At 49.8% G+C, this 25,885-nt stretch overlaps 1 protein-coding gene across 3 annotated transcripts in view; it reads left to right on the top strand.

The window, feature by feature from the left end:
• Window positions 1-25,885, top strand: part of MED27 (mediator complex subunit 27) — a 199,516-nt gene that overhangs the window by 151,865 nt on the left and 21,766 nt on the right. For all 3 annotated transcript variants that reach the window (XM_007078840.3, XM_007078841.2, XM_042965190.1), the window contains exon 5: window positions 17,416-17,523. In XM_007078840.3, the coding sequence (XP_007078902.1) occupies window positions 17,416-17,523 (108 nt within the window). The remainder of the gene's footprint in view (window positions 1-17,415; window positions 17,524-25,885) is intronic.

Raw genomic sequence — 25,885 nt, 5'->3', positions numbered from 1 at the left:
GCCTATTGTTGATCTCCACCCACTGGAATACAAGCTGTGTGAAGGCAGAGACCTTGTTTTGGCCACCGCTAGATCCTCAGGGCCTAGAACAGTGCCTGGCACGTGCCGAATGCCCGGCAAGCATTTATGAAACGCATGAATGTGCTGTTTTGGACCCACGGCGACCTTCTGAGATGGGTACTGTAACGGAAGGCAAAATAAATTGCCAGAGGCACGTAGCAAACAAATGGCAAAGCTGAGGTTTAACCAGAGCTTGTTCTTTCTGATAACCTGCATGGCCTCTCATTTCTGGATGCTTCTGAACCACTGCCAACTCTCTAGAATGTTCCTGTGCTTTTGAAGCCATACCGTCTTGATTTTGTTCACCGTTGTCATCCAATACTTGAGTGCCTGGTTTCCACAGAGCTCGTGCCGGTCACAGAGGTAAAAGGAGGGTCAGTGCCTGGTCCCAGTCCTTCCACCCTTACCTTTGAGCAAATCCCCCACGACACCGTGAGTTCTTCCAGAAAAACAGAGCGTTACCAAATTCTTTCTGGTTCTTACTCGTATTTGCCGGACTTAGAGCTGTGCCTAGCACAGAAGGGGTACCTGTTAATAGCTGTTGAAAGAATGATTGAAAACGAGCTGGGAGACTTCGAGTTTTTTTGTTCTGTTTTGTTTTGTTTTTAATTCACCAAAGACGGACTTGAGCACTGCCCGTGTTAGGCACCTCACCAATATTCGGAGAATCACTGGGGCCCCTGGGGCCTGTTGGAAATGTCAGTTTCAACCCAGAGCTAATGGGGTGAAGCGGGGTTGGGCATCTGATCTAGAAGGAGTTCGGTGGGACTCAAACCTTGAGAGACCCACTCCCTGCTGCCTGGTGAAAACACAGACTACAGGAGAGACAACACAACTGGACCATCGAGGAAGGGGTGAGATTTGGGTGAGCCGACCGAAAAGCTTTCCACGCATGGAGAACTAAATATCAGACGTGAGACTTGTCTTGTGACGCTTGAACCGTATGCCCCTGCCACCGCCGTGAACATAATTCTAATCACTGCGCCATTTAATGTGCCTACCGTGTGCTCCTCTGTTTGGCCCTTCAGTCTAGGAATGCTTATTGATTTTTCACACCAACCCCTCAGTGCAGGGGGGCAATACCGCCATTTGACAGATAAGAACACTGAGACCCGGAAGGTTAAATAACTTGTTCAAGGTCACATTAAGTGCTGGAGCTGGGTGGGGTTCGAACCAAGATGCAAGAAACTTCAAAATCCTGATCTTTCTGTCACTCTCCCCTACTGCCCGTGAAAAGGTTCCAGGGATTCAAGGAAACGCAAGAGGTTCCCAGTACATGCAGGTAACTGGCAGAAATAAATTGAAATGAGTCAGGTTTTCTTTAAAGCTTCTTAGAAGAATGATGGTTCTGACAACATTTAATTTGGGTAGGAAATGCTTTCTGAATATACTCCTGACTTTCCTGGTTCTATTTTCTTCTTTCACACAGGCTTTATCAAATGATTGTTTTGTTGATAAATTTAGTGTGCAGTTGAGACTTATATGTAGATTGTACCTTCCCTCAAAGGGAGAGAGGATTTTATAGTTTCCATTCATTCTCATTAAAATCGGAACATTTGCATCTTAACTTTTACATCTTGTTCCAGGAATTTTAAGCAGTCTGATTGTATGAAAGTGGGTCGTATTAATTGCAAATGGGCCAGACATCTGTTCACTAACACGGAATGATTTTTTTTTAGCTCTGTTTTGTTTTTATATATGATCTACCAGAGCGATTAAGTGAGGGCTGTCGGTGATGCTGTTTGAAGACTAGGATTTTCAGAGACTTACCGTGTAACCATAAAAATAAATTTCAGAGTGAATCTTTGAAAGTTCTTGAGCTGGGAGTAATTAAATGTGTTAGAGCTGATGGCTTTTTACCCACAGTCTATCGGGGAGCCGTTTTCCATCCTTGGAGGCTCTGTTGGTCTGCTGCTCGAGAGCCCAGCTCCAGTGGGGTCCAGGCTCTGGGGGACGTGGGGGAGGGGCAGCACCGATGTCTTGTGTCTGCTCCCAGGGAGGGAAGGAGGAAAGGTGTGTGTCTCAGTGGAGGAACAGGATCCAGGCTTGCTGGTGGCTGGTTGAATAGGCGAGTTATTTGTTTCCTGATAGTGCATTTCTTGGAATACTAACTCTTAAGGAAATTGACATGTGCCCTAAGTTTAGGAAGTACTAACTGGTTCAACAAAGGTAGACAGAAGGTTGCTTTTGTTAACTTTCAAAATAAAAGTTGTTTTACCGGCACAAATGGGTTTATTCGGGAATAGCGGAGAATTGCAATTGGGGACATGCAAGCTGGGGCAAAACCACCGGCCAGTGCAACAAAGAACGGAGAGGAGCGTTATCTTATGAGAAGGAGGAGGGGCGCTGGGAGAGGCTGTCCTGAACGGAAGTTCGCTGGAGATTGGCAGGAGTTCAGGGTGACGGCGGTTTCTCACTGGCCGAGTGCTGGGGTGGTGGATCTCCCGTGGGAGATGTCTCTCGTGGGAGATGTCTCTCGCGGGAGATGCAGGGTCCGTCCTTCCCTGTTGGGCCTGTGATCACGATGCTCTCCCGGTAAGGATGCCTCTGCTGGGGTCTCTGATTGACGATTCTTCCTGTGACTAATGTTGAGTAGTACGGCTCTCCCTTCTGGCCACCTGAGTCTGCTTTCACGGTCTCCCTTGATTCATTTCACACTTTATTGCAGTCCTTTTCAGAACGTTTAATATGCTTGCACATACCACGAATCTTCCAAGTGGAGGAGAAGGTATGCACCGTTTCCCCGACATGTTTGACCGCGGACCCCTTTCCAGGGAATAAATACACTTTGGGAAATGTTGTCATGGTGAACTTCCCAAGTATTCTTTCTCATGGAGGAACCGAAGAACCTAGTTGAGGCTGTCTTAGTCACTCAGTGTGATGTCCAGTCTCGCTTCTGCAGGGAGGTTGCCGCAGCCACGTTGCCACTCTGGACCTTTCGGGGCCTGGCTTTTCTCAGAGTTGTGGGTCCCAAGCCAGGGTGCCAGTGGGGAAGCTGGGGGCTCTGTGCACCCATGCGCGTCTGTACCTGGCAAGGAAAAGAAAGTGATGCGTGGTTCAGCATCAGTGATTAGGGAGGGACAACATTTGTAAAAGATAAAAAGAATTCTGGAGTGAGTGACATTTTTCCTAGTTTCCTGACCCTGCTCCGGCGCCTGCTACCTAGAGGGCTTCAAGTCAATATTTGTCGTATGAATAAATTGTTAGGTGCCCTGAGGCCTCTGCAGAAAAGATCGAATGTTGATGGGCCATCATATTCTGTTTCAGTTTAGGTGCCAAACGTATAGAATCTTCCACACCTTCTGAAATCAAAGGCGAAAGCACAATAACTTCTATTTCTGCAAATAACAGATGTCCTTTTCATACAGAAAGACCCACAGTGTCCTGCCTTGCCACAGAGCAAACGTTCCCGGGCATTATTATTCCAGGAGTGGGAGTAGATTTTAACCAATTGATCCAAACCTTTGCTGCATGTCTCTCGGACCCAGTGACAGCCAACGAACGCAGGGGGTGACGTCTGCTACCATGGAACCGAGCAAAGCTAGTTGACTCACAAGGCGGGGTGAGGCTGCAGTTTGAACCTATGGCCTTGACCTCCTTGACTTCAGGCCTCGGAAGCACCAACATCACGATAATGGCGCAGTACCTGTCTTCCTGCCGAAATCCCTCTCCTGGTGCAGAGCTGCAATGTTTTCCCCGCCTGCTGCAGAACAGGGCTTGTTACCCAAAGGAAGGATCACTTGCTCACCCTTAATATGGAGAAATCATTTAGAGCACTTAATTTGTGTTGACTCTTTATTGGTGCACTATTGCAATTAAGTTAGATTAATGAAAGGTAAATTTCAGTCTATACATGAAAAAAAATCTCTTGTAAAGATCCTAATTAGTATGTGTGTTTATTTAGCCTCTCATGGTTTAATTGCATCCCGTCCTGCTATTTACAAACAGGCATCATTAAAGAATAATGAGCATGTGAAGAGCATTAACGCTAGTGCAGATGAGGTAAGGGGAGGTTGGTCTGGGGGGGGGGGGGGCGGGTACGGATGGGAAGTCTGCTGGTTTGCGTTACTTCGAATGGATGGAGGGTGCAGAATGCCCCCACCCCCGGGGCCAGGCCACACGGGGAGGACAGAGCAGACCTGTGCCAGGAGCCAGCTCGTCCTTTGGCCACAGAGGGTCGGGCTGCTTCTGATTTGTTCTGCGGTGTCCCCTGTACTGGCGAGCACGGACTGGCACGGTCGTCTTGTGACCTCAGCTGGCGGCGCTCAGGCGGAGGCTTTCTTCTCAGCCCTGCCATGCGGGACACCTGCACCTCGGATCGGCAAGGGTTCCCCGGGATGCCAGAAAAGCCTAAAAAGCCCCAACCGTGTGACGTTCCGCATGGAGTAGCCTTTTTCTTTTTCTTTAATGAGCAAACGTAAAGTCAGTTGAGAAGTCGGCTTATACATCCCTGGCACCCCAATATCTCATCCCAGTTTTACGTAATTTGCAGTTGTTCTTGGAGTTACAAAGCAGTCCTCACTTCTTTAGGTGGATGTGGGATCATTTATATTCTTTTCCAACCTGGCTTAAGGCTGAAAAACCTGAGATTCCAAACGGGACAGCAGTACAGCAGAAGGAAAAGAGAACACCCCCCACCCAAGATCCTGAAATAACAGTACATTTCGTCGTTTCTTACAAGACTCTGATTTGGGGCATAAAAGAAACGTTTCTCATTACTAAGAAACCAAGTATAGGTGTAGAGGCAGTAAATCTGAGGAGGAGGAACAGCATAGCACCCTGGTTGCCTAATGCTTGCAGGAATAAGCCTTCAAAATACCAGTGCCTCGGTTTCCCTTTATGTTCTGGTTATCCTGGTAAACAGTTTTGTGAATGTGTTCTATATAAATGCAAATTGCTACTACTCAAACTATATTAACACCTTAGATTTCTCTAGGGATTCTTGGGCGAGTCGAAGTCCAGGGCTCAATTTATTTAAAATTGGGTTATAGGAGTTCACAGTTTTCACTACATTTTATGTTTTTCTTCAAACAAACTGCAGTTTAATTTTAAGCTACCCTAAATAGAGCCCCTGCCCCAACAGGAAAAAGTTTGTCGGTATTCTAACTACCGTATGTATTTAAGGGCACAGCTAGCTGCCTTATCAAACAGAAGGACCAGCCAGGCTTGTGTGGATGTGTCTTTTGTTGTTGTTAACTTGCAACTGTTCCATTTTCAGCCCTCAGAACTGTGGGGCATATTTTCCCATTCATATTAATTGGATTTTAAAGTGACCTTGTCCCTGTATTGATTTGAATTAAAATTTCCTACATCAAGGTCAAGTTGGCACACATCCTACAGTCGAAATATTAAAAAGCCAAGTACGGTCTAACAGGGTATCGACACAAGAAGTAGAGATGTAACGGGGCCAAGTTTGCCACAGAGGGCATCGTGGGTACCATTCTCAGGCAGGTGACAAGCGGCAGATCTGGCCAGGGACCACCTTCGCCTGGGCTTAATCTGCCTCATCAGAGGGAGAGCCCCTGTGTCAGTTCCCAGTCCTGCCTCCCCGGGGAAGAGCGTCCCTGAGCACTTCAGAGCCCAGATCGTGCCACTCGGGTGCGTGGGTTATGACGTTTCGGCTCCTGCGAATTTACACGGGCTTCCTTGAGAACCAGCGACTCTTAACGCTCGTTCGTGAACTTGAGCTGTGAATCCTAATCTCCAGACTGCCCATCAAGCACCTCTCCATTTAGATATTTCAGAAGTACCGTAAGCTTGACAAAAAGGAAGTGGTTTTCCCCTCTTCTTCCTCATTTCGTCTCAATAAAGAGCAAAACTGTCAACCTGGTGCTCCAGCCGGAAACCTAGACTTTTCCTTAGCTTCTGGCTGCCTCTTTCTCACCTCGCGTCCAGTCTCTGGCACCTCGTGTCCGCTCTGTCCTGAATCCGTCGGCTTCTCACCATCTCTACTGGCATCGCCCCCGCTCAGAGTCCCTGCCTTCCTTCTCTCGATGCTTCCGTGAAGCAGCCAGGGGCGTGTTTTGTAAAAGCACACAGCACACTTGTCATTCCTCTGCTGAAAAACCCTGCAGTGGCTTCCCATTTCTCCCAGACTAACAGCAGAGGCCTTACCGGAGCCTCAGGGGCTCCTTGTGGCCAACCTGGCCTACCTCTACCCAGCACATGCCACCTTCTCACCCGCCCCACCGCTCCCAGGACGCCCAGTCTTCCCCCGCTCCGGCCTTCACCCAGGCTCCTCCCCCAGCCCGGGCTGCTGCGCCCCAGCACTGACGAGCTTGGTTTCTGCCCCAGCACCGGGCGAGCTTGGTTTCTGCCGAACTTGAACCACCCCCTTGTCTTTGTCGCCCCGTGCGGTGAAATGGTCTTACATTTGTTTGCTGTCTGCCCAGAGCTGCCCCCACGAAGAATGTCCATTCGTGAGACGTTGTGTCATTCACTCCATCTCTAAGCCTTAGAACATGTGGCACATAGTGGGTGTTCGTTGAATAAATATTTGAGCGAACTGAACGATCTGATGTAAATGTCGCTTTTTTCACACGTAGGTGTTACCCAAATCTCTCTTTAAGCTGCCCCCCTTTTCTTCGTTTCCTTCAAAACCTTTTGCAGATCGTGTTCCTTTCTTTATACTAATGTGTTGCCTGTCGCTCTATAACGTGTGTTTCTTTATCTCTGTGTACTCGAGGCCTGGCCTGCACACAATCCCTATTTAACAAAGAACCGTTGGGCGGAAGGAGGGCGGGAGGAAGGGAAGAGCAAGGCATTTGTGGTCCACGGCAGCTCTGGGTCGCGGCATGTGTCTATCTGTCCTTCTGCCCCGCTCCTTCCTCACCCCTTCACCCCTTCCCTCTCTTCCCACACGGCCTCCTTCTCGTGCTGGTGCCGTGCTTCTTCCCGCTCGTCTCCGCGTTCTGCAGTCCGAATTCTAGAAGGAGGCAGTCCCATTGGCCTGGCCGGGCTGGACAGAGCCTTCCCTTCCAGGGCCCCGTATGGGGTCGCCCGCGGGCCAGTTCTGCCGCTGGGCCCCCCGCCTCCAGGGAAGGAAGCAGGTCGGCTCATGAGCTGGAACGATGCGTGCAGGGGCCTCCCTGCCGGCATGTTCAGTACAGGGTATGCAGGAAACATGCATGTCGTTGAAGACTCCCCTTCACATCTGGTAGGAGAAGCTCGCCATGGTCAGTGTGTTCGAGAACACGGTGGTCAGCTTCTCCTCTCGGCAGCTAACCTGAACCCCACTGCAGGCACGTGAATCCTTCCGGAACTGGGGCCCCCGGTTTTCATGCCGGCCGTGCATTAGTACCCCTCCTCTTTCCCAGAAGAGCTGTTAGGACGTAGTTGAAGATACAGTTTATAAATTAAAGCGAGTTAAGTTTTATTTTTGACGATTTGGGGAATTTTTCATAACGCTTCAAGGGGAGCCCACAGGTAGCTGGAAACCCAGATCGGGATGGACAGTCCACCTGTGTTCACTCTGGTTTTTAACCCCGTGTGTGAATTTGTGTTGTTTTGATGGGATCCCCAAGGGTGCAGGGGTAGGAAGATGGTGAGGAAATTTACAGTTAGTGTGTGAAAGAGGAAGTTGTTTCCTAGGCCATCCCTGTCCTGAAACCTTTTGATGAGGCTTGTCCAATGCATCCGTGCTCTCTGGCACAGTCTCCTCTGTCCAGGGCAGGTCTAAGCCTAGAAGAGAGGCAGGGGTTCAGGAGGATCAGGTACCCGAACATTAACATGGGTTCTCTTAGCAAATGAGTCGGAGTCATTCATCAACAGCGTAAGCCACTAATGCAAAATAGCCTCCTCTTCTCAGGCAGGGTGTTTAGTAATTAACACCCTAACTTACACGTAACTTACACCACGTAGCAAGGGCCGGTGGTGACCTGCCCCCCCTCGGGACCTGATACCACTGGCTGTCCCGTTCTCATAAAGGTTCCGCGTTAGAGGTGACACAGCCAGAGCTCCCCTGGGCTGGTTTTCCCAGGGCCACCCTGCTCTGTACGTGGCAGAGGCAGAATTTGAACTTGGGCCTCTCCCTCCGTGACCAGGGCGCCAGCGGGGTAGCCCAGCCTGACCACTGCTGGAGTACTTGCCGTGTATTAATCCCAGTGCTGGGCACTGCACGTGTCTGGGGTAACTTCTCTCACAACAGCCTTATCCTGGGTGCACAGGTGAGAAAATGGGGGCTTCACAGGCCCGGGAACTTGTCCCAGATCATGCAGCCGGGAAGGGGCAGAGCTAACATCTGAACTCAGGTCTCTTTCTCCCAGAGTCCATACACCGATCGGCCATGCCCTCGTGCCTTGCTGGCCAGTTGATTTTCTGACTTGTTGGGAGACAGGTTCTGGAGTAGGGAAAGCAGAACTCCCGGCTCGGGGCATTGAGGACTCTGTCTCAAGTCTGGGCTGTACCTGGGGGTTACTTTCCAGTTTCGTTTTTCCTTTCTTCTCTTGCATTTCATTGCATTGCGTTGATCATCGGAGGTATAATTGATCCAACCCTTTGAGCAAGAGGAGTGACCTTCAGCCTGGAAGAACATCCATCTTGTCTCTGACAGTCCCTCACTTTGACCCCTTAGTTTCCAAGTCACATAGCCCATTTTCTTTTTACGGTTCGATTACTGTCCATCTCACCGCAGTGCTGGTGGCCCCCCCTTCCAGGCCACTGCCAGCCGGTCTGTCTTCTACACCTCAGCTTTGCTGGAGTTTCAGCCTTTCAGGGCTGGTCTGTCTCCACTTCCTCGTAGCTGCATCCCGTTTTAGCATTTTCCTAGAAGGAAGCAACAGCCACTTTCCCACTGCTCCTCTTAGTTTCCAGTCCTGCCGCGGCTTCTCGAAGCCGGCTGTCGGGAGAACAGTTGGCCCGGTGTGAGTGTCGGGACCACACATACCTAGCGGCTATGCAGAAGTCAGAGCGCTAAGTTTTGGTTAAAAACCACTAAATTTAGAGGAAACAGGTGCTTTAATAGGGTCTTGTATAGATGGGGTCCAGAGTGTGGGTATAAAGCCACTTGTGAGGGAAACCAGGAGTCGTCTGAAGCAAGGTTTTGAGCCACTTACCAGAGTCCCAGAGAAGACGGCCGGGTGGCTGCAGGATTAGATGAAGCGAGGCTCTGTGGTCGCCATTTCTTGTGATTTAGGGAGACCGGTCGTGGGCTAGGCGTGGGAGGGGGACAGCAAGAGGCATGCTTCTGGCCCTGCACAGAAAAGCAGTGAACTTGGACTCCGATCTTTCGAGACCTCAGCTTCCTTCTATTAAGAATGACGGTAAGACACCTAGCCGGGCTGCACCCCAGGGTTCTTTGGCACATCTCTCTGTCCTTGTTCTGGAGTCAAGTGGTAAGGCTGCAGTCCGCGGGGGAAGACCCCCAGGAGACAGGGAGAAGACTGGGTGGCACTGGACATTTGTTCCAGGCCACGTCTAAGAACATCTCTTGGAGGAATGTTCCGTGAAATACCATTTGGGGATTGCTCGTCTATACAACCAGCCCCACTTGTCAAAACGTGTGCTAAATCGGACAGATGCCAGACCAAGCACTTTCTGATTGTGCCAGACAGCCTAGTGATGGAGCACCCCCCCCCTCCCCGAAATTCTTCCTACGCTGTGAGCCCCACGTGCTGTGGCACTTATGTACCCTGAAATTATTTCAGGCACACGCTGGTTTTATCACCTCCTTCAAGGCAGGAGCCATATTCGACACTCCTTAACCTTCTTTAAAAATGGGGGGAGTTGAGGGGCGCCTGGGTGGCTTGGCTTGGTCGGTTGAGAGTCCAACTTCGCCTCAGGTCATGGTCTCATGGCTCATGGATTCAAGCCCCGCATGGGGCTCCATGCTAACAGCTCGGAGCCTGGAGCCTGCTTCGGATTCTGTCGCCTCTCTCTCCGCCCCTCCCCTGCTCATGCTCTGTCTCTCTCTCTCCCTCAAAAATAAATAAAGATTTTTTAAAAATTAAAAAATAAAATGGGGGAGTTGAAGAAGGCCACGCGCGTGGCTCAGTCAGTTAAGCATCCGACTCTTGATCTCAGGGTCGTGAGTTCAAGGCCTGCGTTGGGCTCGGCAATGGGCATGAAGCCTACTTACAAAAAAAAAATGGGGGAGTTGAGAAAACTGATTTTTTTAAATCCTTTCCAGTGCTAAGGTTACACGATTGACTCTGTGTCCTCGCCCAGGACGTGTAGGTATTCGGTAAATGTTTACCGAAACCATTCACTTTATCCTTTTCTTTCTTTGGAATTAATACGAAGAGGAAGGTTCTTAATAACACCATGGTGAAAGATAATTCCTTCTGAGCCTGTGTAGAGATGCCTCTGTGGCTCTCCCTCCCTCCCCATCCCCACCCTTCTAACCACACTTTGATGGACATCACTTAAAGCACAGCAGCCGTCAGTTAAAGTACAAATTAACATATTAAGGGGTCTGCTTAACATATTTGACTTTTCCCGTGGTTATACTTGGAAAATGACATTTGACGATGACTATATGGTTGGCTTCTCTCCTTCCCTCCGACCCCCCTGCTCAGCCATGTGGCCTTTGTCTGAATGACAGAGATCATGCTACCCCCTTCACCTCCCACACGCATGCTTTATGCTTGCTCAGGGATGCCGGATGTGGTCCCGGGCTCCCCGTGCAAATGAGCTTTGTGGTCCACTCACCTCCCCTGTATCCTAAACACAGATGCTGTTCAGTTTCAAAGTGCCTTTCCCTCCGCACACGCCCCAGGGGAATAAGCTTTTAGGCGATCAGTTTCTCTCAACTTCTAAGCTCCCGTGGTCTGCCAGTATAGACAACATCTCAGCTACCAGATTTGGTAAGTTTGTGGTAGGCAACAGTCGGCGGCAGAACGCAACTAAGTGTTTTTGCTGTTATCCTCAACTTTCCTCCCGCTTCCCCTTATCTTGCGACTCGCCTTGCCATCGTGAACTAGAAATTCTCTTGCTGGGCTACGCGCCTTGGTAGGCAACCGCGGTGAGACCCCATAGGGAAGACCACCGACGCGGCCCCAGCTGCCCAGAGCACAGCTAGCCTGACGAGGGACGAGGCCGTGGCAGCATGTCTAAAGGCGCCTCCTTGGAAGGGCAGCGAGCGGCTGGGAGGCCCACTGGCTTCCTCAGACTCCTCACAGCTTGCCATTTGAACCCTCATGGGGACGGACACAGGAGTAGTGAGTGAGCTCTCCGGAAATGTGCTGCTCGGCGTAGAAGAAGTGTTACCTTGGTAACGGCAAACCCGCTTCATTACCAGATGGCATTAGCTTTATTTGCGGTATCCCCGGCAGTTGCCAGCAACCAGCCCGTAGCCCCGGTCGCCGGGCGTGTCGCCTGTGACCGTGGCCGGCGTTGGCTATGCTGTAGAACCCTGTCCGTGGGCTGCTACGCGACGCCTTGCTGTATCAGTCTGCCGGAACTGCAAGGTCATTACAGCCTGGTGCATCCAGTTACCTTCTACGCTAGAGCAGTCTAGACAGGCGAGGAGGTGAATCCTTGCAGAGTGACGTGAGGGCCGGGAAGCCCGTTAGAGAACGTTCGTTAAGCACCATCTCGGTGGAGCTGCAGAGGCTCCCGCAGCCCTGTCCACCACACCGCACTCAGGAGAAACAACGCCGAGCGCCGTCTCGTGCTGTCGTGTGCCACAGCGGTAGCCACGTGTTTCACGTGGACCGACTCGTTTGATTTCCTCTCGGGCCCTCCGACTTCCGCAGCTGAGCAAACAGGCAGGAGAGATTGTTTGCCTTCCCCTCGATCACACCGCCCGGTGGCAGACGTGGGAAGGAAGCCCAGTGCACTTGACCTGCACACTAAATGGCCTCTTTTGGGTGTCAGCAGGGTCTGTCTAGATCAGCCCACGTGACAGCTTCATTCACATCTTCCGCTAAACTGCCCTGACCCTGGCCCTGACTCGGCAGCCGCTCATCGGAAGGCACGTTGTTGTTCGGACCTCAGGGCCCAGCCCGACCGTCACCCCTTCTCTGCAGCTTCCCTTTAGCCCCAGGTGTGATGGCAGAAGAAGGTAGATTAACGCCAGTGCCAAGTTCGCTGAACTGGAGGCGGCACCCGTCGTGGATCCGGCTTTGACGTTAACCGGCTTCAAGCGATCTCGCCTCTGCCAAGTCCAGGCGAGGGCTTGGGCCGAGTAGCGACAGCTGCCCCTGGGAGGCACCCTGTGCCGGGCCTGTTGTGCAGCTTTCTCAGCGCACCGACTCCTCACTGCCACCCGAGGTGGGGCTGTCGTCGTCTCCCCTGGGTTGGAGGAAACTGACCTTCAGAGAAGGTAGATGACCAGGCTTTCCAGCAGCAGAGCTGAGACCCGAGTGCACCCGATTCCAGGGCCTCACTCTCAGGCTTCAAAGTCGCATACGTAGTTTCGTTATGACCACGTTAAAAATTCAGAAAGCCATAAATCAATGCATATTCAACCTAGATGAACACCAGGGTCCTTTCTGGCTTTCTAAAAAATAAGCACGGGTAGACTTCATAGAGCTTTACCGGTTTGAGAGATAATAAAGTTGTCCACAAACCGCTACAGCCCAGTATAGGCACAAGCTGTGGGGGTGTTCGCTGTCTAAACGATTACAGGCTAAGGGAGAAGTGGACAGGAAAATACTGAGCTAATTCATATTCATAAAATGGAAAAGAAAAATTTTAACCGGTCAAAATTATTTGCCTCTCTTGCCCTGATCGTGGTCGTGAAATGCCATTTCCCACGGAAAAGTAGGACTCTTGGAGGAAACGGCTGACTTACGAGCTCGGGCAGGAATTGTAACAAGACAAGCCTGGAATGCCCTGTACCAGAAAGCAAGGCACAGAGACTAGAGTGTGCCGGAAGGACTCAACCAGGGAGATGCCCCCTGGCCACAGACAGGACGGTGTGAGCATCAGTAAGACTGTGAGGCTAATAATCGCATCAGATACAGATACATCAAATACGTTTCAGTCCACGAGTTTATAATGATGTTGGGTGGAAAACTGAGCCGTCTACACGGGAAGGAAACTAGTGAATTGATGCGTTGTTTCAAAAACTGGTAAATAAAGGGAAAGAACGGAGCATTTATCCTGCCTCTCCTCCTGCGTAATAAACTCAACCACTGAGTAGCCGAATCGTAGATGAGGGGAGGTTTCTCTTTATAAAAGTGTTCCAGCTGATAAATGAAGACGGAATGGTCACCCTGGTGTGTGGCCAGCACAGACCCCTGGTGAATTAATGGGTCAGCAGCTGCCAGCATCACCTACCGAGACACCCAAGCTTGCTTGCCTCCTGTTGGTAGACGGTGACACCGCCTGTGAACTCGTGGAGCCAAAAGAAATCACGCTGAATCTCCTCTCCTGCCAGTTTACAGGAAGTACAGAGTGAGGAGGAACGTGTAAAATACACCATGGGGGCACCATCAGCAAAATCCAGACTGTGGAGAACTCTATAGAAAAAAAACTGACCCAGTTTCTTCAACAAATAAAAGGGGACGGGGGGGGGGGGGCGGGCAGGGTGGCGATGGGGAACCTTTAGGCGAGCCTTATGAGACGTGTCAGCCCGTCACATGGTGTGGACCGTATTCAGATCCTGGTACAAGCAAACGTTCTTAAGAGTGGCATCTACGAGACCGTTGAAAATTTGAGCCCTGACCACTTCAGTTTTGATAATATTGGAGAATTCTTGTTGATTGGGATGGGGGATGGCATCATAATCTTGCGCGTTTTGCTTTGTTTTGTTTTGTGCGCCCTTATGCTTTAGAGCCACAGAAGGAAAATGTTTACAGATGAAACAATGTTACCGCTGTTACCTGTTTCAAAATAACGCAGGAAAAGGGCAAAGTAGGTGGGGGTAGCGGTGAAACGGGGTTTTCCAGGAGCTGTAACTGTCGAACTGTGGGTCTGTGGAGGTTCTTTAGTTTATTTCACTTACCTTTGTGTATGTGTTTAAATCTTCCATAATAAATGGGTTAAAGAAATTAAGGGGCGCCTGGGGGGCTCAGTCCTTTGAGCGTCTGACTTCGGTTCAGATCACGATCGCGCGGTTCGTGAGTTGGAGCCCCACATCGGGCTCGCTGCTGTCGGGGGCTGCTCTGGATCCCCCGTCTCTCCCCGCTCTGCTCTTCCCCCTCCCCCATTCGCGCTCTCTCTCCCTCTCTCCGGAGCAAATAAACATAAAAAAAATAATAATAATAACTAAGTTGCTCCCTCCAGAAGGGGGTGGTTTTGCTTTTGTTTTGATTTAATGGCACCTGTTACTGGCAAGACAGGAGTGAAATAGTTGCATTCGTACCTTTCTGGCTGGCATAACCCTTGTGGTTCATGGTTGGCTGGCAGATTGTATCAGAAGCCTTAAAATAGTTGTCCTGTTGGCCCCAGTAATTACAGTTCTGCAGGTCTTCGGGAAATAATCCCAGACGCAACGAAGATAGTGAACAAAAATGCACATTGTAGCGGCACCTGGGTGGCTCAGTTGGTTAAGTGTCCGACTCTGGCTCAGGTCATGTTCTCGCAGTTCGTGGGTTCAAGCCCCGCATCGAGCTGTCAACACAGATCCCGCTTCAGATCCTCTGTCCCCTTCTGTCTCTGCCTGTCCCCCACTCATGCTCTCTCAATCTCTCTCTCTTTCTCTCGAAAATAAACATCTCAAAAACAAAAACAAAAGTGCACATGGTAGGCATGTTTATATTAGGGAAAACTTAGAAGCAACTCACGTCCGGCAGTAGGAGAATGGTTAAAGAAATTATAAATAGACCCACTAAGTGGAATGCTATGCAGCCACCATTTTTGGAGACTGCACGGCGATGTGTAACGGGTGCTGATGTCAGAATTTTATATAAAAATGTGATTTGAAATTATGTATGTGGTTTCAATTACAACCATGTCAAAAATTCAGAAACAGTAGCTCTTTCTTTCCTCCGGTTTTATTCCAAAGTAATCGATTTACACCACTGTGTAAGTTTGATGCGAAACGATTACCACAGGAGGCTCGGCTAACATCCATCTTCTGGAATAGAAGTACCAGAAAGAAGAGGAAAAAGGGAGAGACTTCTCCCCGTAAAGAGAACTTGTAGGATTTGCTCTGGAAACTGCTTTCCTGCACGTCCTGCCGCAGTGCTAGCTGAGGTCATCGTGGGTGATGTTACCTGTAGTGTAACTGGACCGTTGTGCCCTTTGCTCGCCTACTGCCCCGCCCTCCGTCTCTGGCAGCCACAGGTCTGGCCTCTCTTTCTGTGGAGTCCATAGATCTTGGGTAGTAAAAAGGTTGAAAGGAAATACCCCCCCGAATGTTAACAGTTTAGAAGGGCAGACTGTGAGTGATTATTTTCTGCCTTTTTACTCCAATTTTCGATTTTCTATAGCAAGCTTATTTATTCATTAACTTTTTAGTATTTGTTAGGTTTAAAGTATCAAAAGTCACTCTTCAAAACAACAAAAAAAGTTTTCCATTTAAATATCTAGTGTTTTTAGTGTGTGTTCTCTTTGAATTCCATCTTAAGAAGCCTGAGAAATGACAGAGGCAGTTTATTGGTTAAAGTCAGCTAGACTTTGGTTTTTTTAAGGAAACAATTGCTTAGTTATCTCTGCTTATTAGCAAAGGGCGGTTGAAAACGGTGGCCCTGTTGGGAAAGGTGTGTTGGATTTCCACTGCAGGCCAGTGAGCGGCTGTTCATTCCAGTGTTTATGATTACAAAACCATTAATTTGATTCTTTTCTTTCCTCCCCCCCCACCCCCCCGACTAGAGTGCATGTAAACTAGAGAGAGTCATTGCTCCTACCTTGGTGGTTTATTGACATCCTTAAATAGTGATTTCCAGGGATACAGGAAGTGGCCCATGAAACGCTACGTGGTATACAACATTTGAAAGTACTATACAGAAACGAGACATTCTTATGAACACTCTCTCAAATGTGAATAAGGCTATCCTATCTTTTTCTTACACTGTTTATAATCCTGGGCCATTTTAAACATACAAAAATAGAGAGCTCCTCTCAGCACTTAGAAGTTACTGAAGGAACCGGATACTAGGAATGTTCGCTGCCCCTCCAGGACTAGTCGAGGAAAGAGGAGGGTTTTTGCTGTGGACAGTCAGTTAGAAGCTGTGGAGAACAGGGAAATAAGGAGAGGACGGCTGAGGGCGGCATCCACAGAAACAGAGTGCATGTTAGCTCGTGGAGTTAGGATTGGGGCAGGCGGGGGGAGAGGCGGGGGGCGGGGGGCGCCTGGGGGGCTCAGTCAGTTAAGCATCCGACTTTGGCTCAGGTCACGATCTCGCGGTCTGTGAGTTCGAGCCCCGCATCGGGCCACGTGCTGACAGCTCAGAGCCCGGAGCCTGCTTCGGATTCTGTGTCTCCCTCTCTCTGCCCCTCTCCCACTTGTACTCTGTCTCTCTCTGTCTCTCAAATAAATGTAAAAAAAAATTTTTTTTTTTAATTAGGAAAAAAAAAAAAAGGATTGGGACAGGGGGGTCTTTTGGGGTCCATCCTGTGATATTGGAGCCTCATCAAACAACCCAGACCGTGGGCCTGGGATGGGTCGTGTTCCAAGTACGCCTCTAGGGTCTCATCTAGGAAATGAACACAAGAGGCTTAGCAGAGCATTAGCAGAGTTACGTGAGCCCCTGAAAGCAAGGAAGGTGCCGCTTCTAGTCTTAGTGCCCAGCCCGTCCCAGCAAGCACGGCGGGTTACTTCTTCCCTGGCGTTACAGGAAACTGCGTGTTTTTTTAGGTGTGTGGGTTTTCTTTTTTATCCACAGTACGTGCTTCGTTTCTAACAGAGTGAAAGCGCTTAATGGATTTCCAGGATCGTGTCCCTTTTTGGAGACAAAATTCAGCTACTTTCCATTTACCTCCAGAACTTACTTGGTATTGTGTCTCCGGCTACTACCAGCTATTATAAATAGATCGCTGAGCCAGGCGGGCATCTGGCACCTGCCTTTCATCTCTCTGTTGTCGTCCCTACATAATCCTTGTGCGTACGGGGGGCCACGAAATAACAGGCAAACAAATGTGTTTACCAGATCCTGGGATGCCAGAATCATAGACAGCCTTTGAACAGGATCATCTTAAGATAGAACCAAATAGAAGGACATTTTATTTTATCCGTCAAGTAGTAAACATACGGAACTTATCTTGAGATTTAGAAGCCAAAAATCTGAATAAATTCGGCATAGGTGGGTACATGGGGCCCCGTCCATCCTGAAGCAACTGCGGGAGGGCCTTGTTCTCAGGGCTGGTTCGTGAACGTTTGAGGATGTCTTCCCTCAGAAGGCCCTCCGGCACGTCTCTGTGGAACAAGAGGGAGGGGGGACCCTTTCGTGTTCACATCGTCTTGCCCCGCTTCCTGCATTTGCGTGTTCAAGTGTAAGCTCTCATGCCCACCTGCACGTGTTTTGACAGGTGACCTTGGGAAAGGTGTTGAAAGTGATTGTCGTCATGCGGAGCCTGTTCATTGATCGAACAATAGTTAAGGGATATAATGAAAATGTCTACACGGAAGATGGCAAGGTAAGCGTTCTGGAGTCTTCTGTTCGGTTTCCCTTCATTTCCCGTATCCCAGAGCAGATGTAGTCCGGTCCCAGATGAATGACATTAGACGCCAGCAGTCATAGCCGAAATGATCAGCCAGCATAGTTTATCAGTGGGAAGATGAACGTTGCACAGAAAAACATCTCTCTCTCTCTCCCCCTGCATTTTTCATCATGCTTCTGCTTGTTCCTTTAAGCCTGATGCCCTTAGTTGAATTTCTAATTTATCACCTTAGACCCCAGTTGCCTCATTAAATGTGTCTTCTGAGGAAATGGATTTCTTTGTCTTTTTTTTTTTTTCTCTTTTTTTTTTTTTTCCTTTTTGCCTAGTAGTGCAAGCACATCAATAGCCCAGGGTTGGGCATTTTCGGCATCTTGCTTTTCCTAGAACCATGAGGAAACTTCGAGTTAGTTTGACACACAGCCTGCTTCTGATCTTTTTCCACGAAACTAACGAGGGGCCCTGAGGAAGTCGCGTATCCACGGCAGTATCTAGGGAACACAGTAATTGAAAAAAGAGAAGTTATTTCCATGGGTGATTTGTTTCATAGACAGTTCACCCGTGTGAACCCCTAATTTCTCTCGACTGCACACTGTCCATATGGCTGTATAGCAAGCATCAGAGGATGCTAATGGGAGCTGACAGCCTTCGTTTGTGTTTGCTTCCGGAACGTAATGAGCAGTGCTCCGCCTGAGATGCCCACCCGGACACACCCTGCCCACTTCTTTGCACTAAGCCTCTGTCTGCCCCTCTCTCCTGAGCTCTCCCTTTGCTTCGAGAATCCCCATAAAAATTCTAAAGTTTGTTACGGTGCTAGCCCCGCCCCGTCCGACAGCCACATTATAATGAGGATAGAACGTTCTTCAAAAAGTGGCAAAGGTAGCTTAGCACATACCGGTGTGTTGCACAAGAGCTGTGTTTTGAACAAGTGACCCCACATTTCCACGTCCCACTCAAGTGTTGTCGACGAGGGAAGCTGCTCTCACTTCAGGGACTCTGCCAAGTTCTCGGATGTCTCCCCATTGAAAACAAAGCATTCCTCGAGGGGAGGTTTCTTGTTTCTCTTTCGGAAACACCAGAGTGACTCTTTAGAGCAGGTATGGAGAATAATGTGCGTCATCGGGGCGGGCGTGTGTATGATTTGTGATCCTGTGTACGATTCGTGGACTCTGGCGGCCGTTCTGACGAGCAGCTCCAAACTGGTTAGCCTCCGCAGAAGCAGCCCCGGGGCAGCACGTACCCTGGCCAGGAGCCCCCGCATCACTGCTCCTGGCCATTGAGAGTTGTGGTTCTCGTTGCCTTTGTCCGAGGTTCACGACTCCGTAGTCACGGCTGGTGTGAAACGCAGCCCTTGCCGTCCAGGGTCTCACAGGTGCACTGGGGACAGAAGGCTAGAAACCTAGAAAGCTAAGCAGCGGTAGCGACCATGTGATAAGAGATCCAGACTCAAGAGAGGAAGGAAACATTCTCTGATGTTAGATTCTGAGGAGTGAGGTTTTACCTGCTTTGCCTGATCCCTTTCACGTGGTATTTAACTGCCCCGTTCCGGAAGTGTCCTAAATAAGACCCGGAACGCACTTGGCACTTTGCCACCTAGTCCGTACTCGGTAGGTAACTAACGTCATTCTTACTCTGCACCTAAACAAGGGACTTAGAAAACAGTCGCGAATGTACGTCTCTAGGATTTCTCTCTGGTCGCTCCTCTTCAGGGGCTTCCGACCGTCCCCCCACGCCGTGGTTTTGTGTGTCAGCCCACGAGGATCGCTCGCGACCTGTGTCTAGGTGGGACCTCTCCTCCCCGGGTGCACCTCACATTCAGCCTGTCACGCTTCCTCCCGAAACTTGGTTTCCCACTGCTGTTAATCGTACCCCACCTAACCACTGAAACCGTCCCCTCCCTCAAATCTAGTGGATTCTGGCGATTCTCCCGCTTAAATCTCTCCCAGGTTGGGCCCCGCCTGTCCTTCCAGGTTCTCATCTCTCAATGGAGAGAGTGCACTGGCCTCCTCGTGCCTTGTCTCCAGTCTTATTTCCCTCCCACGGCCTGTCCTTCACTTGGCTTCCAGAGTGGCCTTCCCAGGATACACAGCCAAGCACATGACTCCTTTGCACCACCCCGCATTGCCCAAAACGGACAGGAAAGTAGACTATTAATAGGTGTTGGACACGAAGCAGGCCACAGTCAAAATGTCTGAGAAACACAGGGTTAGGGAAGGGTCAGTAGGTGTTTTGACCGTAGAAATTCTAGAGAAGCTTTAGTTTGCTGAGTGTCTTACGAATCTCCCTAGAGGAAGACATAGTGTGTGATGTTTTCCCAACTTTTTTGAACCCCAAATTCATCGTTTCTCCCTTTAATCTCAGAGTACATTGTGACAGTGGCGTTGAGCAGCAATGCTTCTGAAAACCCTGGCTTCTAGAATAAAATCCAAGCTCCTTAGCAATGCATAGAAATGTCGAGTGATGCGGCCCCTGCCTTCGTGACCTCGCCTGCCGTCCGTCTCCATATGCAAGCTTCATCTTCCAGCCTTTTGTGCCGCTTGGGGCTCCCACGACTCTGTCGCCCGTCTGCACCCTCTGTGCCCTTGGCCTGGGATGCTTTCTCCCCCTTGTCCACCTGACAGACTCACTCTGCCCTTCACACTGACCTCCTGCCATCCTCTTTCTCTTCCTGTCCCCATTTTCCCAGGAGCCTCTTGTACGAGCATGGGCTCTGGAGACACAGGCCCAGGTGTGCGTCCGAACGCAGCACAGGCTAGCTTCCTCGTGAACACGACCGTAGCATTTAGAACGGTCTTTGTCCAGGATTAGAAGTAGCACCTCCTGGTTATTTGTTTACGTTTCTATCTTGCAATTGTTAGAAACACCAAGAGGACACGTGTCCTGCTGAGCAAACTTGGCCCACGGGGGTAATAGAGTCCTAGGTTCTGTCTAAGTCAGACTCGTTCAGCAGATGAGGAGACCGAGCCCCGGAATGGTACAGCGACTTGCCCGCGGTCACACCACGCCAGGCCTCAGACCCCGTCTGCCAGGAGCACCTCAAGGGGCCCGACTGTGTCCTGTGACTCTGTCCCGGGGCTGTGCCTCGGTGCCCGGAGAGCCGGAGAAGCCCGGTAACATACGGGAAGGGATAGCCGGAGAAGCCCACGCGGGATGTGAAAATGCTTCAGCGGGGATGGAAAAGTGGCGAACCAAACATCACAACAGGACCCAAAGAAGCAGCAGGGAGTGAAGTCATAAGTAAATTAGAAAATGAAGGAGGTACACACACGTGTGCACATGGCACGTGTCTTCCTGATGAGAGATTAGCGTGGGCTCCCTGCTCATCAGGACCCCGAGTGTGTGTCTGGGAAGCTGAATTCAGCTATGATTCACATCACAGATGCGATACTGGAGGCCTCTCGCCGCGTTTTACAGCTGCGCACATCGGCCCAAGTGGTCAGCAGGGACCCTAACGCTGGGGAGAGCGAGATCGAGAGGACCGAGTCGCTGGTGCTTTTAAAGGTACATTCACCTCATCTGGCCGAGATGCCCTCAAACGGCTGGTCTGCCCGGAATCGAATCCTAGCCAATTTGATTAGCCCCTTCTTTTTTTCAGAGCACTTTACAAAACCATGCAGACGTTATTAGCGTTCTATTTTCAGTACTGATGCTGGTGGATGTGAATCTATATATATTTATATACACGTAAGCATTAGGGTAATTAATGTGTGGAAATGTCTCGCCTACCCCAAACAAAATGTAACCTTTGGAAGGAGCCGTGGGAGCTTGGGGTGTGGTCCGCAAGAACAGATTGCTGCCTGCAGTTTTGCTGTTCCAAACCTGCAGCCCTGCGTTTGCTGAGCTGGTGCCTGGGTGCTGGCCTGGGGGTAATCTGCTGCAGTCAAAGCACAGCCACTGATACGGTGGGTGTGGCTTGGAAAGCCACCGACTTGCTGGGGCCTGAACCTCTGCGACCCCAGCAGGTCTGTGTCCCCCAGACCCCAAGCAGCCCGCACGTCCTGAAAAGTTTAATTGTCCCTTTTGTTGCAATAGTGGCCCAGCGCCACCCTCCGCGTGCCCCCCCCCCCCCCCCCCCCCCCCCCCCCCCCCCCCCCCCCCGCCGCCCTCATTTCCAGACCGGGCAGGTTTTTTCCCATCAGAATCCCTGCAAGGCTGTCACTTTGCATTTTGCAGTAACCACCGGCCACCACTGCCCTAATCGGTCTGCCTCTTTACCTGGGATGCGTATTTTTGATATCAAGCTCCTGTACACTCATTCCTCTAATAAAATACAAAAATGCTTTTAAAACTTACCAACCCGCTATTCACGGTAACCAGGGAGGAGTGGAGAGCCATGACTCAGCATGTTAAAAGGCAGATTTAAGTTGAATACCTGGCCATTGTCCTGATTTTACACCCATCAGACTTAACTGAAGAAATAGAAGAAGTGTCTCGGTTGAATTTATCTTATTAGGGGATTTAGGTTATGTTAATGCTATAGCTTCATTAATTACCCCATATCAATAAAAAAGGCAGCTTTTAGCCTCCTAGCGAAACAGAGGGAGAGAAATAGTAGTATCAAAGGGAACCTTCAAAGACAGCCAGAGCTGTCTCCAGGGTGATTTCTGATCCCTGCATTCTTCCCACTTCAAAGTGGGGTGTGTGCGTGGCGGGGGGGGGCGTCGAGCGGGCTGGGGAGGCTGGAATCTGATTTCTCTAATAAGTGTTGGCATCGGCCCCGTTTGATATTAGATGCAGGGAACATTTTGATTTGTTATAGCCTTTGAAATTGTTCAGACGACCTTCAGAAAAACGGCCTCTTGTTGCTTATGGGGGAAGGGGGGAAGCCGGGGGAGGGGATCCGGTGTAATTCTCATGCAGAGGGTACCCCGGAGTTGTGCTTTCAGCAGTTTTTGGCAACAAACGTCTGTCCTGATGGCAAGTGAAAAGTTGAGCGGCAGACCTGTACCGCCACTCTCTTTGGGAAGACTTGCCCCCCTCTGTGTTCTCCAGGGAAGAGTGGGCACATTAAGAAGGGGACCACGTAGAAGCTGATGGTTTGGAAAACCGGGACAGTCACGGAGAAGTGTAGGACCGCTGCTGGCCTGTGGCCCTCCACCCCCCCCAGACTCATCACCTGTTGACCTGGCAAGGTGAAGCTGCTAATAAATAAAAGCTTTAAAAGTTGGAAGACCCTCGTGAGGCTTTCTACGTTTTCTTTGGAATTGTCCATTTTAGATAATTTATAGTATCTTGTACTGTTTTTTTGGAAATGAAGAATTGGTAACTTCCCGATAAGCTGCCAGAAGTTTTCACTTCAGTGGCGATGACTGTCACATGAGCAGGCCTCGAAGCAGACTTGTCCTACTGAACTTCGCAAGAGTGTGCCCCCCGCCCCCCGCAACAGCCACGACAGCTCAGGGGTGCTAGCAGTCGGCACGCCTGGATTCTAGCCGATAGGCGGTCCTCCAGGTTGACAGCTGGGCCTCTGGGGACAGGCCTGGTTTTGAATTTTCCACCACATACTCATTGTGTGGTGTTGGGCAGGTTACTTAACTTCTGTGAGCCTCAGTTTCCTCCTCTGTGAGTCGGGAATGGTTTTATCATCCTCGTCCGGAACTCTGGAAGCATTTAGAAAGGTCACGCAGGTATCGTGCGGACCAAATGCATGGTCCTTCGCGAATGGCGTCTGCCCTCGCTGGGTGTGCTAGAGGTGCCGATGGCGGGGGTCAGTGACGTAGCTGCTGTGTCCTCGCCTTCCGATGTTGGGCGTGCTGAGTGTTCTCTTTGGTAACTCAGCTGATTGTCACCATTCTCATTAGTCGAGAGGCCCTTTGACGTCTTGATGTCGAACCTGAGAGCAGATGTGTCTATGCTGGAGCAGTTGATCGTCTGTGGGGTTTGTTTCCATTTTACCCAAGAATAGAGCACCCTCCTACCCCTCAGATACTCATTCCAATCCCCAGAGGCCCAGAGGCTACTCCTAAGGCTGCAGATTCAGCCACCAATTACCATAAAGTTGGCTTTTCCATTTTAAGGTTTTTCTAATGCTCGCCCAGAATACTGAGGGGTGCTTTAATTTCTTTCCCTGTAGTGCAGAATAATTTCCCATTCATCAGGCTGAAAGTTTACAGCTTCCAGAAGGCTCCTTTTTGAATATCACAGCCAGTAAAAAATTGGTAGCCATGCCTGCCTCTGCAGCAAATAAGCTGAAGCTAATAAATATTCACTTGGATCCGTCCTGGTTCCCTGAAATGAATTTCTGAAATCTTCCTGGCCCCGAGGAAAGGCAGGGCACTGACTCCAGAACACTCACTTCAGTGGCTTTCTTTGGCATAAATCTAGCAGAAAATCAAGTTACAAACTGCCTGCTGTGCCTTTGCAGCAACGCGGGGACCCATTGTCATCGGATCCCTTTCTTACCCGTGTGCACCTGTTACATAGGCTGTATCGCCTGACATCCTTCGTTCCCAGACGGTTGGAGCTATTCCCTAGGGTCCTGAATAATATATTTAAACCACCTTTCGAAAAGAGCAGCGTGCTCACTTTGAATGAGCATGGTGTGTTTTGAGAAGCCACAGGCTAGAGAGTCCACCTCTTAATTAAACTTGTGCGTATTTCTCCCTAGATAATTTCTCCACTAAAACAGTCTGCAGATACCGAAGAGTTTTTTTTTTTTTAATTGTCTCTTTTAAATAAAAACTAGAACTTTTTGGTTTCTGTGCAGCTTCTTCCTTGTCTCTCTTTCCATGGCCCTGTGTTTATGTCTTAGTCTGCCTACGTCTGATAGGAACAGGCAGGCAGGAGGGATAAACCGTGGAGAACCTCGGAAGAAACATCTGTGGGCTTCAAATGGAAGGAGAACGGCATCAGTTCCAAGTAGAGACACTGATGCTTTTCTCCCTAAAATGTAGATTTAGAATCTTTGGCATCTCCCTGTCGTCTTGGCAGTGATTTGGTAGAGCTAAGAGCTACAAAAAAAAAAAAAAAAAAAAAAATCATTCTTATTCGTTCTGCCCTCTCTGAATAATCTGTAAGTGCAGGATTTTAAAGCCCTGGGCTACACTGTGGCCCTGAGAACCCAGCAGGGACCTGACTTCCCCTAGGTACGACCGGCTGGCCGGCCGCTTTTCTTCCCCACAATGGACAGTGTGGGGAATTCATTTCGTAGAGTTCTTCTGAGGTTTCCTCGGAGTTACCTGGAGGTAACATGTCACTTTTCCCCCTACAAATTGCTAACCTGCCAAATTAAAATTCTAACGCCTAAAGATTTTTTTTTTTAATCAAGTGGTTTAAGTGGAGGTGGGGGGTGGGCAGGGGACAGTGACTGAACATTGATACCTCCTTTCTGGAGAGCAGCTGAGCCAGAGTAGAAGGAGCAGGGTCAGTTAGAGGCGTCTGTGGAAACCGGGAAGGAGCTGGTAACAGCAGAGGGAACGGGGAGGGGTGGGCCAATTCGAGTGAACGTTCAGGCGGTGTTCTTCCAGTCCTTTTCCTGGGCTTGGGTCAGCTGAGCCTGCCCTCTCCAGCAGGAGCCACGCAGGGGGCCAAAGGGCTTCCTCAGAATCCTCTCCGCCTCCTCCTTGGCCTGAAAGTTCTCAAACACGGCAAAGTTTACATGAAACTAATTCTGAACAGGAAGAAGCCGGGGAGAACCGAATGCATGCCAGCTCACAGACTACCTTTTGATTTCCAAGGACCATTTTCAGAAAAGCAGGTTTTGGTGTTTTCCTCAGAACAAAACAAAACCCTGAAGTGGTCCAGCCAAGCAAAACACTCCACTCCCTGTCTTCTTAGAGGAATCGTCCCATCTGATTGCTTCTCTTGTTCCCAGGTGCTCCAAAATCAATAACACAACCTATAGGCCATGCAGTCATATCTCAGGCTTCTACCTTGACCAGCGGCCAACCCCAAAGGCAGGTTCCAAGAGGCCCATTGACCAGCTGTTTCAGTTTGTTCAGCTCTTGAACTCCTATATTAGAGTTGGAGGGGGACATACCCAGGGGACATACTGACAGCCCGTCTTTTAATCTGCACTGTCCTTGAGCCAGCACTGTGTTGGGGGTCATTGTCTTTTTGCTATACTTAATTTGTTCTAAACTCATGAAACAATGAGAATGCATTGACTTGATTCATCGTAACAAAACTGTAAAACAAAAATCCTTCTGATTAGAATAAGCCACCGAAGTGCCCTAGCCGGGATCTCCTGCTCCCTCGTTTGTGAAGGAGGGGTGTGCAAAATCAAGGGTCCCTGGCCTGACCAGCCACCACAGTTGTGTCACCGTTTGGGAAGCAAAGCTAAAACAGACAAACAAATGAACAGATTCTCAGGCCCACTTGTAAAACTGCTAATTCAGACACT

The sequence above is a fragment of the Panthera tigris genome, chromosome D4, assembly GCF_018350195.1.
Source record: "Panthera tigris isolate Pti1 chromosome D4, P.tigris_Pti1_mat1.1, whole genome shotgun sequence".
NCBI classification, from domain to species: Eukaryota; Metazoa; Chordata; class Mammalia; order Carnivora; family Felidae; genus Panthera; species Panthera tigris.
Note: the sequence above shows the minus strand (reverse complement) of the source record. Positions and strands in the feature narration are given on the sequence as shown.